We start from the raw sequence: 14,658 nt of genomic DNA on the forward strand, positions 1-14,658 counted from the left end.
AAATGACAAACACACAAAACAAGTAATACCTTGTTATTCACAGAGTGGCTCATGGCCCAGCGGCATCACTTCACCTGGGAGCTTGTTAGAGATAAAGCATTGCAGGCCCCACCCCAGACCTAATGAACAGAATCTGCATTTTAATGAGCTCCCAGGGGGTTCAAGTGCACATCGATGTTTGAGAAGCCCTGCTAAGCGTGTACACCCAGGTTATAAGCACCACGACAGTGAGAATAATAATGGCCATTATCCATAAAGAGCCTAATGTGTGCTGTTTTTAAGTGAGATATATATATATATATACATACACACACATAAATATCAAAGAGCTTCATAACAGCCCTCTGAAATAGAATCTATGGTATCTCCCTTTTTTACTGATGAGAAAACTGAGACTCAGAATGGTTAAGTAACTTGTTCAAAGTCACACAGTTAATAAGAGTTAGAACCAAGATATTAACTCAGGCATTCTGGCTCCAGAAAAAAAAAATCCAGAGATATAATTAATGCTCTGTGAAGGTCTTTAATGTTACCTCAAAAGCTTCCAAACAGCCTTTTCCTACTGAGCAGCCATTCGAATTAATTGTCTCATCTGTAGATGAAGACATTTCTGCTTCACGAAGTTAATGTAAGGATTCAATTAAACTCTGTTAAGTAAAGTGCCTCCATAGTACATGGCACATATAGGTGATCATCAAATGTCCATTACTTTCCTTTTGGCATCCTAATGCTGCTGTCAAGGAGAGCTTACGAGGTGTCAGATCCAGTTCTGGTCTCATTTCCCTTCTTGAATCCCTTCTGGCTTTTCACTGCTTACAGGAGAAAGTCCTGACGCCTTGGCCAGTCTCTCAACTTTCCTTCCAGTCTAGTTTGTTGCTGTATCCAACACCTTTTCCGAACAAGATCTCACTTTCTTTTCTCTCACCTTCCTGCCCCCCATGAATGCTATACCCACCCAGCATTCATTTGATATTTTTGATACTCACAGACCTGCCCATGTGTGAAGTTGCATAACCTTGCTGCATCTCAGTTTCCTCATCTGTAAAATGGGGAGAGGTAAGACTAGCTCCTACCTCAAGGGGAACTGTGAAGGTTGAATTAGTTAATACATATAAAGGGTATAGAGAAGGGCCTGCCACACACTAAGTGTCAATCAAAATCTCTTACAATATCTAAGAAGAGGTCAACCTAGATTAAAGGAGTAAATCATAATTCTTGCCATTAATGGATCAACTGCTATGTTTCCGTGATTATGTATGGCTTTTACAGAAGTTAGTTCACTAGTCATTGAAATTACTCCATGCAGTAGGATTACTATTTCTTGTTTATAGCTGAGGTCTGGGGCCTGGGGCAAGGGAACAGTAGAGCCAGTACTAAGCTGAGGGCTGCCTGAGTTGACAACAGCAATATGGCTCTCTGGGCCATGGGCCAGAACTCACTGGTTTCAGACCCTGCTCTGTTCGGTTCCACAAGCATTTATTGAGCAGTTCCTATATGCTATGCACTGAGCTAGGCCCTGGATGGACACTCAGTGCATCCTGAGGTAGTAGAAAAGGGTTCTTGGAGGAGGTGATACCTAAAATGAGTCTTGAAGGATGAAATGATAGAGGTAGTCACATGATGGAGCAGAAGGGAGACAGCATTCTAGGAAGAAGGCAAAACATGTGCAAAGGCACTGAGGTACTGCAAATGTGCTTATGTGCTTATGACTCCAGGCATTTTCCCTCATCCAACTAGGCCTCTGTTTTATCATCCTCGACATGTCATCCTCGACATATCATCCTCACATTCAGCATGCTTGTTCCCAGGTCTCTCTTGACATTAAATCCCATGTCCAATAATCGAGCAGGCATTGAAAAACCTTGCTTTTGAAGATTATTCAATAATAGAGATCAACTATGTATGTTTATTTTGTGAAACAACCAAAAAAAATTACATATCCACAGAAAACTAAGGTCGGAAGGAAATGCCCCAGATGGTCTCAGCGCTTATTCCTGAATGCAGAGACTATGGGTGATCCAACATTCCTTCTTTATTGTTGTTTTGTACTTACCACATTTTATTTAATACGTATATTAGTTTTATATCCTATAAACAGTCAGGAGGATTATTTAAAAATTTTTAGAGATTAGGGATGAGTCAAACATTATCTCTTTAAAACTACAGCCCATTGATAGCAAAACAAACTCATGAATACAAGCACAGATCAGGGTCTGACTCCAAGAGTTCAAACACTAGTTCTGCAACTTTAACTACATGATCTTGGGTAAGTTAATCAATGCCAGTTAACATAACTGAAAAAAAGTTTCATAAAACATACTTACTTTTCCTCATGTAAAATATTCTAATTTTACTTTTTAATTCAATTCTACCTCATTTTTAAAAATGCAGGTTACAACTCAGGACATCAGGGGTCAGCAAATTTTTCTGGAAAAGGCCAGAGTATTTGTCAGCCTCGTGGGCCATGGGATGTCCGTCACAACTAAATCAAAAGTGCAAAAGCAGCCATAAACAATGTGTAAACAAATGAGCATGGCTGTGTTCCAATAAAACTTTATAAAAACAGGCAGTGGGCCAGATTTGGCCTATGGGGTATAGTTTGCCAGGCTCTGCACTGCATTGATTTAATGGCCCATTAATGGGCTGTAACTTACAGTTTGAAACTACTGGGATTAGAGTTTGTTTTCACCCTCGCCAGATGAAATAAATTGCAGCAATGCTCGAGTTACAAATGAATCATGTTTTAAAACGTAATTCTAATTATGTTAGAAGGCAACATAATTATTTTCCCCTTAGAACCATTTCTATGGTGGCTAAGATGCCAGGCCAGTCCACAGAAGCTCCCATATAGCTCTGCATAAAATAGGCCTAACATACGGTCCTCTCCTCTATCGTGTCTCATTCATTGACTGACTCTGAATTTCTCCAGGACCTACTAGCACTGGGCTGGGTATTTGGGGAACTTTTGCGCCAGGTGTGATCACTGCCCTTAGGAAGATGAAGTAGAATTCTTCCCCTGGGAATAGGCTTCTGCATCCCTGCTTAGGATGCCAGGAACAGCTAGTGAGGTCCTGTGAGATGTGTGGCCAATAATGCTCAAAAGTACTAAATTGTGCAAATGATTCACTTGTGAGTTATTTATTTTATAAAGTAAAATACAAGAGTATAGTGGAACTTTGTCAACTTTTTTGGTTGCCCAGAATCACTGATGATCTTACTGTGTTTGGAATATTCCCATATGATTAAATCCATTGTTCAACAAGGTAGAAATTCACCTTCCCAGACTCCCTTGCAGCTATGGTGCAGGCATGTGGCCTGGGATCCACTGATTGGGAAGCAAGTGGTGTGACATGGGTGGAACACAGAGCTGACAGGGTGTTAGCAGAGACACTGAGCTCTCAGGGGGTAATGGTGACAGAGTTCCTGTTGGGAGTGTACAATGCCCAGCCTCAGTGGTGTGAGGTCAAGTGTCTGTGCCCAGCCCTGGAGAATGGGAGGTCTCTGCTGGATGGGGTGCAACTTGGGCATTGTTCCAGCTTGTGTATCCTCAAAGCCGGGTTCTCTGGCTTCAATGTCCACCAGCAGTCTTAAGCTCTACTAAACATTTAGACTCATGGGACTACCATGGGACAACATCAGATGTCCCTTTTAGTGGAAGTCCTAATAGCAATGCACCCAGCCATTCCAGAGCTATCTTCTGTCTAGGTGACACTCAGGTGCAAGGAGAGGAGATCCACTCGGGGGGATGTGAAAACTTCCCTAGTTTATGAACACCAATATCTCTTGTAACAACTCCATAAAAATAGCTGCCAAGGCTCCTGTGCAAACATTGCCAGTTATCAGAGTCAATGAATTCAAAGCAGCTCCAAGCTCTGGATGTTTATGAAGTATTTATAAACTTGGGACTACCAAACCAGATCTAATGGATCAACCTAGGGTCAATCTGACCACAAGCAATGTTGCTTAATAACACGGTTAATACTGAAAATTTTAGCAGGTTTCCAGAGAAACAGAGTTAGCGAATTAACCCAGGTCAAACTCCCATGAGGAAGGAAAAAGGATTTGGTAACCTCTGCCTATACTGGACCCCTCAGAAGTTTTATTTTCTGCTTTAAGCAGCCATAGTAGGTTCAACTTTTACAACTAAGCATTCCTAGAGCTTGTTCCCAGCCTTGCCAGTGTTGCTTGCATCAAGGATGCTTTCCACTCACTTGGAGTAGGAGACATTCCTTAATGGGAAAGAATGGGGAAGAGTTATACCTAGAATGCTGGAAATTTCACATTACCCTGGATCTGTCCATTGGAGCATGTGGAAATTTGAAAAATCACTGTGTCACAAAGGCCACAGATGAAAAAGCGTTAAGAACAGATATATCTGAGGTGATCTTTCAATAGCGTGAATGTCTTGGAAGATGTATTTGGGTACCATTAGCTTCTAGTGTCAGTTGTGTTTGCCTTAGTAAACCGATTTCTTCAAGTGTCAGGGCTTCCATTTGTTAAGACTATTTTGCTTCTCCCTCTAGTTTTCCTCAAATAAGTGGTTGGTGATGGTATACTTGGGTTTGTGGTTGAGATTCCCCTAGTAGACAGTCCGCCACATCGTACAGCTCTTCTTGCAAAAGGACTGAGAGCTGCCACTGCCGAGGTTCACATTCTGGTTTGTTTTTTAGTGAGGCTGGGGGAGAGCAGAACTGCCTAACTGTCTAGTGTTCTAGGTGAAGCTGATCAACGTCTCTCTGAGGCATTACCAGCTACCGCAGGCAACAGAATACTCCTATTTATCCTACTATTTGTCATTTTGTGGCAACAAATTACTGAAATCTTCCATAACCAAAATGCATCTAGGAATCACTGATACTTTTGGAGGGAAAGAAAATCTTATCATGATTTACGATGGTTCCATTTTAAAACAGTAGCCTCACGTGGCCTCTACCCTCAAAATTAAGGAGAAGAAATATTGCCTAATCGTAATCTCACCAGATTTATTTGGGTTTTCCTTTTAATAAAAATATCTGAGTTACCCGAAAGATTTCAGAAGTTCAAAAAACAGAAGCCAAAGTTCTGGAGAAATTTAAATGACAGAAATTTCAGACTGGCACTGAGTTTCTTCAAAATCCCACAGTGAAAAATGAAGCTATCCAAAACAAACGCAGCAACCCTAAAGCTGTGCCCGCATAAGAGAGTAAAATGGTGCACGTGGGCCTTGTTCCAAATGCTCCAGCCAAGAAAGGCTCTTCTGACAAGGAGAAATGGTTTCAGGCACAACACAATCCGTATTTCAGTCAACCAATATTTCTCAGCCTTTCTGCTGGGCATGAGCAAAAGCATACTATTCTTCAGACCCGTTCCCGAAAGAACTTCTAGACTCATGGAAAACCGTATGAGCACCGTGGCCCTTCCTGCCTTTGCCAGAATAGAAGTAAAGAGTCAAGGAAATCTTGTTTGATTTGGGGGGGAGTAAGGGAGAGGAGGCAGAAAGAGAGAGAAGAAAGCAACTCCTGATTCAAGTCCTACCTCCCGCTGGAAATGCCTTGTTCATGGAGGATTTAGGATGCAATCGGTGTAAACACTTGACTGAAACAGTTAGAGGCTCTCTCTTGTCTGAAGGAAATGTATGCTTTCAGATGCTAAACACCAATGCCTGTCCCATCAGGGAAAGGAAGAAATAGCTTTTGTCTAGAAGGAATCACACACAGGCTTCTGTAGGGACACGATAACAGTATTTTAGAACAACAACAACAACAAAAGAGGATAACATCAGCTACTTTTTGGGAGATGCGGACAAAGGGAGGTCCCCTTGTACCAGGCATGGCACTGGATGTCTTAGCTATAAATCGAACTCCTTGTTGACGCCAGTCCCGCGAGGCTGGGCTTGTTCTCATTTAAAGCTGAGGAAATGATCTGTTCAAGGTCTCCGAGCGGGAAGAGGCAGAGCTGGGACCCAAACTCAGAGGCCCACCTGACTCCTAAAGCCATACCCTTCCCAGAGGACCAAAGTGAACAGAACTCAAACATGACATGCTCCACTTTGTGTTTTATGTTGTTGCCTGAAAATTCAACCAAAAAGGAATGGAAAGACCGAGATACATGACTCCAACAGATCCTGGGCCGTGTTCTCTTTCCCGTCCTCCCCGGCGGCTCATCCTCATTAAAACTTGTCCCGGAAAGTGGAAACCTTAGGGGTCTTCCTAGAATGGAGGTCAGAGAAGGCGATGTCTGGCTGGGAATGGTGAGGGTGGGGGGGTCATCTGCTTAGAGGTGGGAGCTGAAGACATGAGGGGTTGAGTCAGAGAAAATGTGCTTTGTATAAGCAGTGGATGGGTCCGGGGGCTGCAGACACAGGCTCTCCACAGGCCGACGGTTTCCATTCTCTCCACTCTCAGGATTCACACTCACAGAAAGCGGCGTCTTGGTGTGTCTGACCGAGGCTATTTCTGCCTGGGGACCAGGGACATTTTGCCATCTCTCATTTGGGGCATGTTTGGCACATGAAGAGAGGCACAGGGTACCCACTGATTTGGCCTGGATAGTGGGAGACGTGAGTAAGCCCCTGATTTAAGCTAACTCCAGACTGGATTGAAATCTTAAAGCTAACTTGGGATTTTTTTTTTTTTTAAAAGGCAACTCCTATCTAGCCCACGCTCCATCTTCGTCCCCAAACTGAAAGCCAAGAGACGCGGTTTTGTGGCGGAGCCCACTTTTAAGCCTGAATGCATTCTGGCAGGCACAGAGCATCCAACGAGAATTTTAAAACAACTTGGAAACATTAAACAGAGAAAGGAAAACTGCACTGAGGCCAAATGGGAATTGTTTAGCTACATGCAGATAATATCTACAACAATAAAAAGCGAACATTTACTGAGCACTTACTATGTGCTGGGCACTATTCCATTCATCTAATCTTCCAACAGCCCCATGAAAGGGTTACTCTTAGTAGTCCTACAATGCAGATGAAGAAGCTGAGGCACAAAGAGGTGAAGGCCCTTTCCCAAGGCCCCCTGGATTAAAAAAATATTTTTATTGATTTTTAGAGAGAGAGAGAAAAGGAGAAGGAGAGAAACATGGATCGGCTGCCTCCGCACATCCCCTATTGGGGATCGAGAACTGCAACCCAGGCATGTGCCCTGGCTGGGAATCGAACTGGCAACCTTGTGGTACAGATGATGCCCAACCAACTGAGCCACGCCGGCAAGGGCAGGCCCCCTGGCTTTCCATTGGAAGAGCCTGGATTTGAACTCAGTGTCTGGGTCACAGAGCCTGCTCTCTTAACCACTGTTCTGATCGACAGGGGTCACTACCACGGGAGCTGGAGGAAAGAGGCCTGCGTGGAGGGGGGGCCTGATTCATGAGACACTGGGAGGTGAGCTCTGTGGACAGGTTCCCAGAGGAAGTGGGGATGCCTGCAGGGTGGTTTCTGACGCCCTGCCTCTGACAGGGTGGAACTTTGGAACCACTTAGCTCAGCCACTGGTTTACAGATGGGGAAACTGAGGCATGGGGAAGCAGAAGGATGGAGCCAAGAAGCAGCAGAAGCCGGGTCAGAGGGGGCTTCGTCTCCCAGGAAGCTCTCCCTTCTTTCTCCCCTGTTTTTCTTTCCTGTGAGGGTGCTGTTTCCCCCAGCAAACCAGTCTCCCGCCCCCCTGCGTGGCCCATTCTGGATGAGCAGGTATTGATGGTCTAACCCCCTTCCCCTCGGAGGGTCTCGGGCAGCCAGAATGAAATGCAGGTAACACTCCAGGAGCTGGCATCCCCCAAAGGTGCCTTCACAAGGAGGCTACCCTGCACTACCCAGACCTTCACCTCCCCCAGAATTTGCAGACTTGCTCTTCTGACCTAGGTCATTTTTTTTTTTTTTTAACCTGGAACTGGACTATGAAATCCCACTTCCAAGACTCCACCAGGGTCTCAGGTACCTCCTCAGGCCCTTGGTTCCCATCTGGACCTCTCCAGTGAATCTCTGAGAGCTGGGCAATCCTGATCCCAGCATCCCTCCCCTACCCCACCCCTGCGCCTCCGTGGAAGGAGGCAGTGGCCACCCTCCCACCACTAGGCGGTGATGACCAGAGGGGAGCTCCCCTCTTTGGCGAAGCGAAGGCCAGTCTTACCTTTCCACCTGGAGGTTGACTTTGGAAGGCTCCACGTTGGGATTTTCCCACTCCATTTGCGGGCAGTGCATGAAATAGCAAAGGGTGTACAGGGCCTCCGGCTCCCAGTAGAGCGCCCCCTGCTTGTGGTGCAGGGGGGTGCCGTTGCCGTGGTGCTTGGCATTGAGGGGCTGCAGGTGGTGCATTGCTCGGGACACCAGGTCGCCTGTAGACAGAAGTAAGAGTTCAGATCCCTCAGGCAGCAAAGACTTGCAGAAAAGATGTGCCTGAAGATCCCTGAGAAATCCTGTTTCATTGACAAAGCAAACTGAGACTCAAGGTGTCAAGGGTAGTCAGAAGCAGAGACAGATTTCAACCTGGACATGTGTGACTCTCATGCCTGCTGTCTTCAACCTCTTTTTCTGAGTGAAGCCCAGTGCCGCCTGGTCCAGCTCCAAGTCCGTCTTAAGGATAGCTGGCATTTTGCAGCCAAGGTGTTAACAGATGCCATTTACCCTTGATTCAGTAATTCCATTTCTGGGACTCTGTCCCAATGTTGGAATCCAAAATGCAGCAAAATCTTCATGCACAAGGATTTTCACCCAAACCTTATTTACAGGGTCCACAAGTTGACAAAGAAACAAATGTTTAAGAATAAGAGCGTGGTTAAATAAACTCTGGTATATCCACATGATACCATCATCAACTTATGCAAGTCATTAAAAATGTTTACATAGAGGTGCAATGCACAAAAAATCCTGATGTTAAAATGGTGAGTGGGAAAAGAGTGAAATTCAAAACTGCATACAGTGTGATTAGGATTATGTTATTAAAAAGTATGTACTGAGTAAATATTTAAAAAAAATCAAAATGTTGACTACGGATTTGTCTGCCTAGTGGGATTGTGGGTAATATTCCTTTAGATCCAACATTTCTGTAGTTTCTGAGTTTTGAGTTATGGAGTGTGCTACTTGGTAGGTACTATCGGAATAATAAGCTTCCTGAAGTAGTATTTTTTATTTTCTTGTACCTTCCATCTCAGGTCAACTTGGAGTACACTCACCTTTCCATCTGTTTTTCTTGAGAGATCCCATAAAAAAAGCTCAAAACAAACAAACAAACAAAACCAAAAGGGAGTGGAGAAAAGAAAAGGGTTCATGTTTAGGGCCCCGGCACCGCTCCTCTATCCTCCAAGACACTGGGGAGCCTTTTGCCTTGAGTGGGCTAACTATCTCCTCTGAGCGTCATTCAGCTCGCCCTGCACTTCCAGGTTCCCTGCTTTTGTTCTTGTTGTTTCACACCTTAGAGTTCCCATCCTTTCATGCTCCCAACTACTGAAGACCTTCAAGGCTGTGATCAAATGCCTCTTCCTACATGGAGCCCTCCAGAATGCCCCCAGTCAGAATCAATCTCCCCTTCCCCTGTGTATCTGCAACACCTGCTAATATGGCTAAAACATTACTTGTTTAATTCTGTCATGTTTCCCAGTTATCTATCCATACATCTACGGAGCCTCAAGGGCAGAGACCATGACTTATTCCTTGTTCTGTTCCTGAAGGAGCAGTGTAGTACAGTGGCTAGGAAGGTGCTCTCTGGACTCAGACTGCCATCATCACCACCATCACCACCATCATCATTTCCATCAACATCATCACCACCACCATCATCATTTCATCATTTCCATCAACATCATCATCATCACCATCATTTCATCATCATTTCCATCAACATCATCATCACCACCATCATAATTTCATCATCATTTCCATCAACATCATCATCATCACCATCATTTCATCATCATTTCCATCAACATCATCATCACCACCATCATTTCATCATCATTTCCATCATCATCACCATCACCATCATCATCACCATCACCATCATCATCACCATCATTATCAGCCTAGTCCTTGGATCAGAGGCCCCAAGGATGTCTGAGCAGGGCTGGCCGTCGGAGATGAAATTGACACAGGGATTCTACAACCACTAGCCCCACTTTAAACCCTGCTTTGTGTATGTGCTCTCTGCTGCCTCACCTGCCAGCTTCGTGACTCCCAAACCATAAGTCACTGGTAACGAGCTGCCCTGAGTCTGGGCAGCGGGAGTCTGGCTCTAGGAACCGACTTGAACATCCATGTGTAACCATGTGGGAATCACCATCATGACTTCCCTCGTAATCTGTGTGCCACAGGTACAATTTATTTACTTAATATTTTCTTTAAATTGGCTCATTCTTTCCCCACAAATAAATTCATTGGAAAAGGAAACCTCCTATCAGTGCCATAAATGGAAAACCAATATTTTTCTGGTACTCATAAAAAATTCATGCAAATTAAAAATTTAAAGTGTTTTCTGTATCACCTACAACCGTCTCCCGTGCTGCCGTTTGGGAAACGCTACTCTCACCCGCCAGACTCAGGTTATCAGCGCATCTCCGACTAAGCCATCCTCCTGCACGCCCGACGTGAGTGCCCTGGGACAAAGGGCCTCGCGTGCCAGCAGTCGGCGCCTCTGTTAGCCTGAGCTTAGGCAGCACCTTCACATCCTCCCCTGCTCTTCATTTCATCCTCGGTCAGCTACCACTCACTACAGCACGTTTTCAAACCTCCCATAAACCTGGGACTGGAGGCAGCTAGACTCTAGGAAGAGCCATCTGCATTTCAAACAAGGAGAGCGACCCCCTTGTCCAAGCAATTAGGGCCGTTTTGTTCCTCCCCACCCCTGCTTTTTTTTCCTGGTGACACATTGGATAGACAACCCAGAAACCCTTTTTACACACAGCTTTAAATTAATGGCCCTGTTGTGATTGCCTCATTGAATGGGAGCAACAAGTTCATGGTTAAGTGTGAAAAGATTACAGGAGGAGGCATTTTTTAATGAAGTTCTCAGTTTTTCCCTTTAAACAACAGGAAGCAATTACTATAATTGATGACTGTTCAATGGGCGGTTAATTGGGAGCTTGGGGGCAAGACTGGGATGTCCCCAGGAGAGTCGAGGCAAGATCTCAGAGGACACGGATACGGGATGGGACAGGACCACATGCAGAGTTGAGTTGGTTCAAGAATGAGAAAACCCAGGGCCTCTGCTTTCCCCCCTGGCCTCAGTGTGGAGACTGGGTGGACCCAATACCCCCAGACGTCCTCACTGGTTCAGGGAAAGAGACCTGGACTGCCCGCCAGACGCCAAGTCACCTGTGATGTTCAGTACATCACCTAGCAAATTTCCTAGGGCTTCTGGTTAAAGAATCACCAGCCTGTGAATGTTTGGGAACCTTTGTGGGATCTTGATTTAGCTTCTCATTCAAATATTTTAGACATACAGAGGTTCAGTTCTAGCTCTCTGAATTCAAAATTCAGTTCCATCGAGTATTTGCCATTTTACTGGCGTTTCATGAAGAGTTCCCCTCACCTGTAACATTTTCTTCAGCTCCATTATTTATTTTCTTACAGACTAGTTCACTGTGGGTCATTCATTTACTTGTTTGACATGCAGCGGGTATTCCCCAAGCTATGGGCAATGTGTTAGGTGCTCAGAAGGCAAAACTGAATTGGACACAGCACAACAAAGTAGAAAAAGAAAAACAACAACTGGGTTTGAATTATGACTCTGCCTTGGGGCAGGCATTTATCCTTCCAAGTCTCAGTTTTCTTATCTGTGAAATGGGAACATTAATACCTTTAATGTATTTAAAGCACTTGGCACACAGTAGGGGCTCCAGAAATAGTGGGTGTGTTTTCACCCCAAGCCATAAGAGGGTCCAAGCTCCAGCCCTTCAGCTCACAGGTGAGGTTGATCTAAGACAAGTTGTTTATCCTCTTCTCACCTCCACTGCCATGTCAATGTGGACAGTAATGGCCATAGTGGAGATAATTCATATAGATTTTTCATAGTTTCCTAGTTCAACAACATCAGCTGCTGCTGATATGATTACTGGCTATTAAGAAGGTCACGGTCAGGGGTTCTGCCCTCCAGCCTGGACGACAGCCGGATTCAAGAAGAGCCGTGATGGCTGGGAAGAAATTCTTTCCATCTTGTCTTTGCTGGAAAAACAGTGGTTTCTAGAATCCACTCCGGCAGAGTAACCTCTGAATATGAAGAACAGCTCTTTGTGCACAGAGAGAGCAGGCTGTATTGATTCAGACCACAGTGCAAGCTGGTCTAAATTACAGGCAGGCCAGCAAAGAAGGCAATTTCATTATCTGCAGTCGCCCACGTGGCTTACCAATGCGCTTCCTCGCATATGTTCTATGGGGCCCCGCTTAATGAATGTACAAAACCCACTGACAATTAGCAGCACCCATTTGTGTGCCAACAATTCATATGCGAAAGTCAACATTCAACCGCAATGACAGCATTTAATTTGCAGAGCAAATTGTCCTTAAAAACAATTTAGGCCACAAGCTGCTCCCGCAGACTGCCTGCTTAGGTGAAGTGCAGATATTTTAGCAAATCCTTTCTTCTTCTTTTTAAAACAATATTTTTTAAAAATTAATTTCAGAGAAGAAGGGAGAGGGAGAGAGAGATAGAAACATCAATGATGACAGAGAATCATTGATTGGCTGCCTCCTGAGGGGTCCTAGCTATACCCCAGGACAAACCTTTGAGACCACAAGAGATCAAAGTGTGTGGGCCAGAGGAGTGGTGCCCATGCTACGCCCATGCAGACATGACCACACTGTGGCCAGGTTCTGCGTTTCCAGGGTCCTGTCCTGGGTGCATCTTAGCATTTCTTCTGAGAGTGATGTTTCCCCAGGGATCTGCTCGGACCCTCTATATCTCAATCCCCGGGGAGCTGTTAAAAGGCAGATGTTCCCTCATCCCGTCGCAATGGTTGCAGATGTCTCAAAATATCTTCGCACACATCACCACCTCCAACTAATGGGGTCATCAGAGCTGCTGCTAGAACTTGCTAATGTGCTACTGAAAAAGCACATAATTACTACACCACAATTTAGATGAAAATCTTAGTGTAATTGGTTTCTTTTGTAAACACAGGCACTTCATTTTACGCATTTAAAAATATTCTGTGGCAGGGTCCATTGGCTCCACCAGATTGCCAAAGGGGTCCATGGTGCCCAAACGTTTAAGAAAAATCAAGTGAATGACAGGTAACGGGAAGTCCCTGTGACTTTGGGGGTTTGATGAGAATGGAAATGCAGTTTCCAAGTTCAGGTGCCAGGAAAGTAGATTTAGTGACCGCAAGGACCCCCTACGGCTTGAATCAGCGACTACCTTGCTTCCCAGAGGTTCCACATGCCTGTCCTGGTGTAGGGAATTCCCGCGGGAGGAGGCGCATGTTGCTTTCTGGATCCCGAAGCTTTTAACAGTTCAGGATTGTCCAGACTGTCACCCAATTCATAATTTAGCATAAGCCACGAGTTTCTGAGCTCAAAGTTCCCACCAGAAACTAACACACAGCTAAGTCATTGATAATCAACAGGATCCCAAGTAAGTATGATTTTACTTCCCTTTGGTTGGCGGGGTTCAGAGAGCACAGCCCTAAATTAGGGGGGTGCAAGCATGACACGTCATTGCTCAAACTGTGGCATCCCCACTTTCTTGACAATCCTCCCTTCTTGCCACCTCTGTCTCTCTCTTTCTCCCTCTTCCCTGCTCTTAGTATTTCTCGAGGACCTACTGTGTGCCAGGCAGTGTTCTTGGGGCTGGGGTTACATCAACGAACAAAACAAAATCTTTACTCTCCATGAGACTATATAGTAGTAGGGAGAGATAGACAATTAAAAAAAAATAGAAGAGTAATATAGGGTGTGACTAAGGGAAGGGCAGTGACTGCTAATGGTTTCAGGTTTTGGGGGTAATAAAAATGTCCTAAAACAGAGTGTGGTTATAGCTGCACAGCTCAGGAAACAGACTAGACATCATTGAATTGTGTACTCTAAATAGGTGATTTGTATTTCAATGATATCGCAGTGAAGCTGTTATTAAAATAAACAACAACACAACAACAAAAACGAGAGAATGCGATAGGGTAACTGCTGGAGAGAAGGGTAGGCAGAGAGGGGGATAAAGGTCCTCAAAGGGTCATAATTTTATCCTTATCCCCGGACATGTCCATTGACTTGAGAGAGTGGGGGGGGGGCGCGGGGGAGGGAGAGGGAAGAGAGAGAAACATCGATCAGCTGCCTCCCGTACTTGCCTTGACTGGGGACTGAACTCGCAACCCAGGTATGTGCTCTGACTGGGGAATTGGACACACTGGCCCATGGTGTATGAGATGATGCTCCAACAAATGAGCCAGCAGGCCAGGTCGGGGGGTGTGTGTGTGTGTGTGTGTGTGTGTGTGTGTGTGTGTGTGTATCCTCATTTCAAATAGGATGGTCAGGGAAAGCCTCATTGAGAAGGTCACACTGGGTGAGACTTGAAGGTCATGAGGGAGTAAGCATGTGGCTATCCGGAGGAAGAGTGGTCCAGGAAGAGGGATCAGGAAGTGCAAAGGTCCTGAGGTATGCCTGCTATGTTCAAGGAACAGCGTGGGGCCCGGGTGGCTGCAGTTCAGTGGGTCAGAGGGGAGAGTGGAAGATGTCTGAGTGATATGGGTGGGGGGCCTG

General features: G+C 45.2%; 1 protein-coding gene across 8 annotated transcripts in view; it reads right to left on the reverse strand.

Annotated features, from left to right (window-relative positions):
• The window catches only part of ABTB3 (ankyrin repeat and BTB domain containing 3), a 262,019-nt gene that overhangs the window by 91,246 nt on the left and 156,115 nt on the right, over window positions 1-14,658 (reverse strand). For all 8 annotated transcript variants that reach the window (XR_009451115.1, XR_009451114.1, XM_059681746.1 and 5 more), the window contains exon 3: window positions 8,105-8,309. Coding sequence is in view for 6 of the 8 variants with exons in the window: in XM_059681746.1 (XP_059537729.1) it covers window positions 8,105-8,309 (205 nt within the window). In the remaining 2 variants the exon portion in view is untranslated. The remainder of the gene's footprint in view (window positions 1-8,104; window positions 8,310-14,658) is intronic.

Source organism: Myotis daubentonii, chromosome 2 (genome assembly GCF_963259705.1).
Source record: "Myotis daubentonii chromosome 2, mMyoDau2.1, whole genome shotgun sequence".
In the NCBI taxonomy this organism is placed as follows: domain Eukaryota; kingdom Metazoa; phylum Chordata; class Mammalia; order Chiroptera; family Vespertilionidae; genus Myotis; species Myotis daubentonii.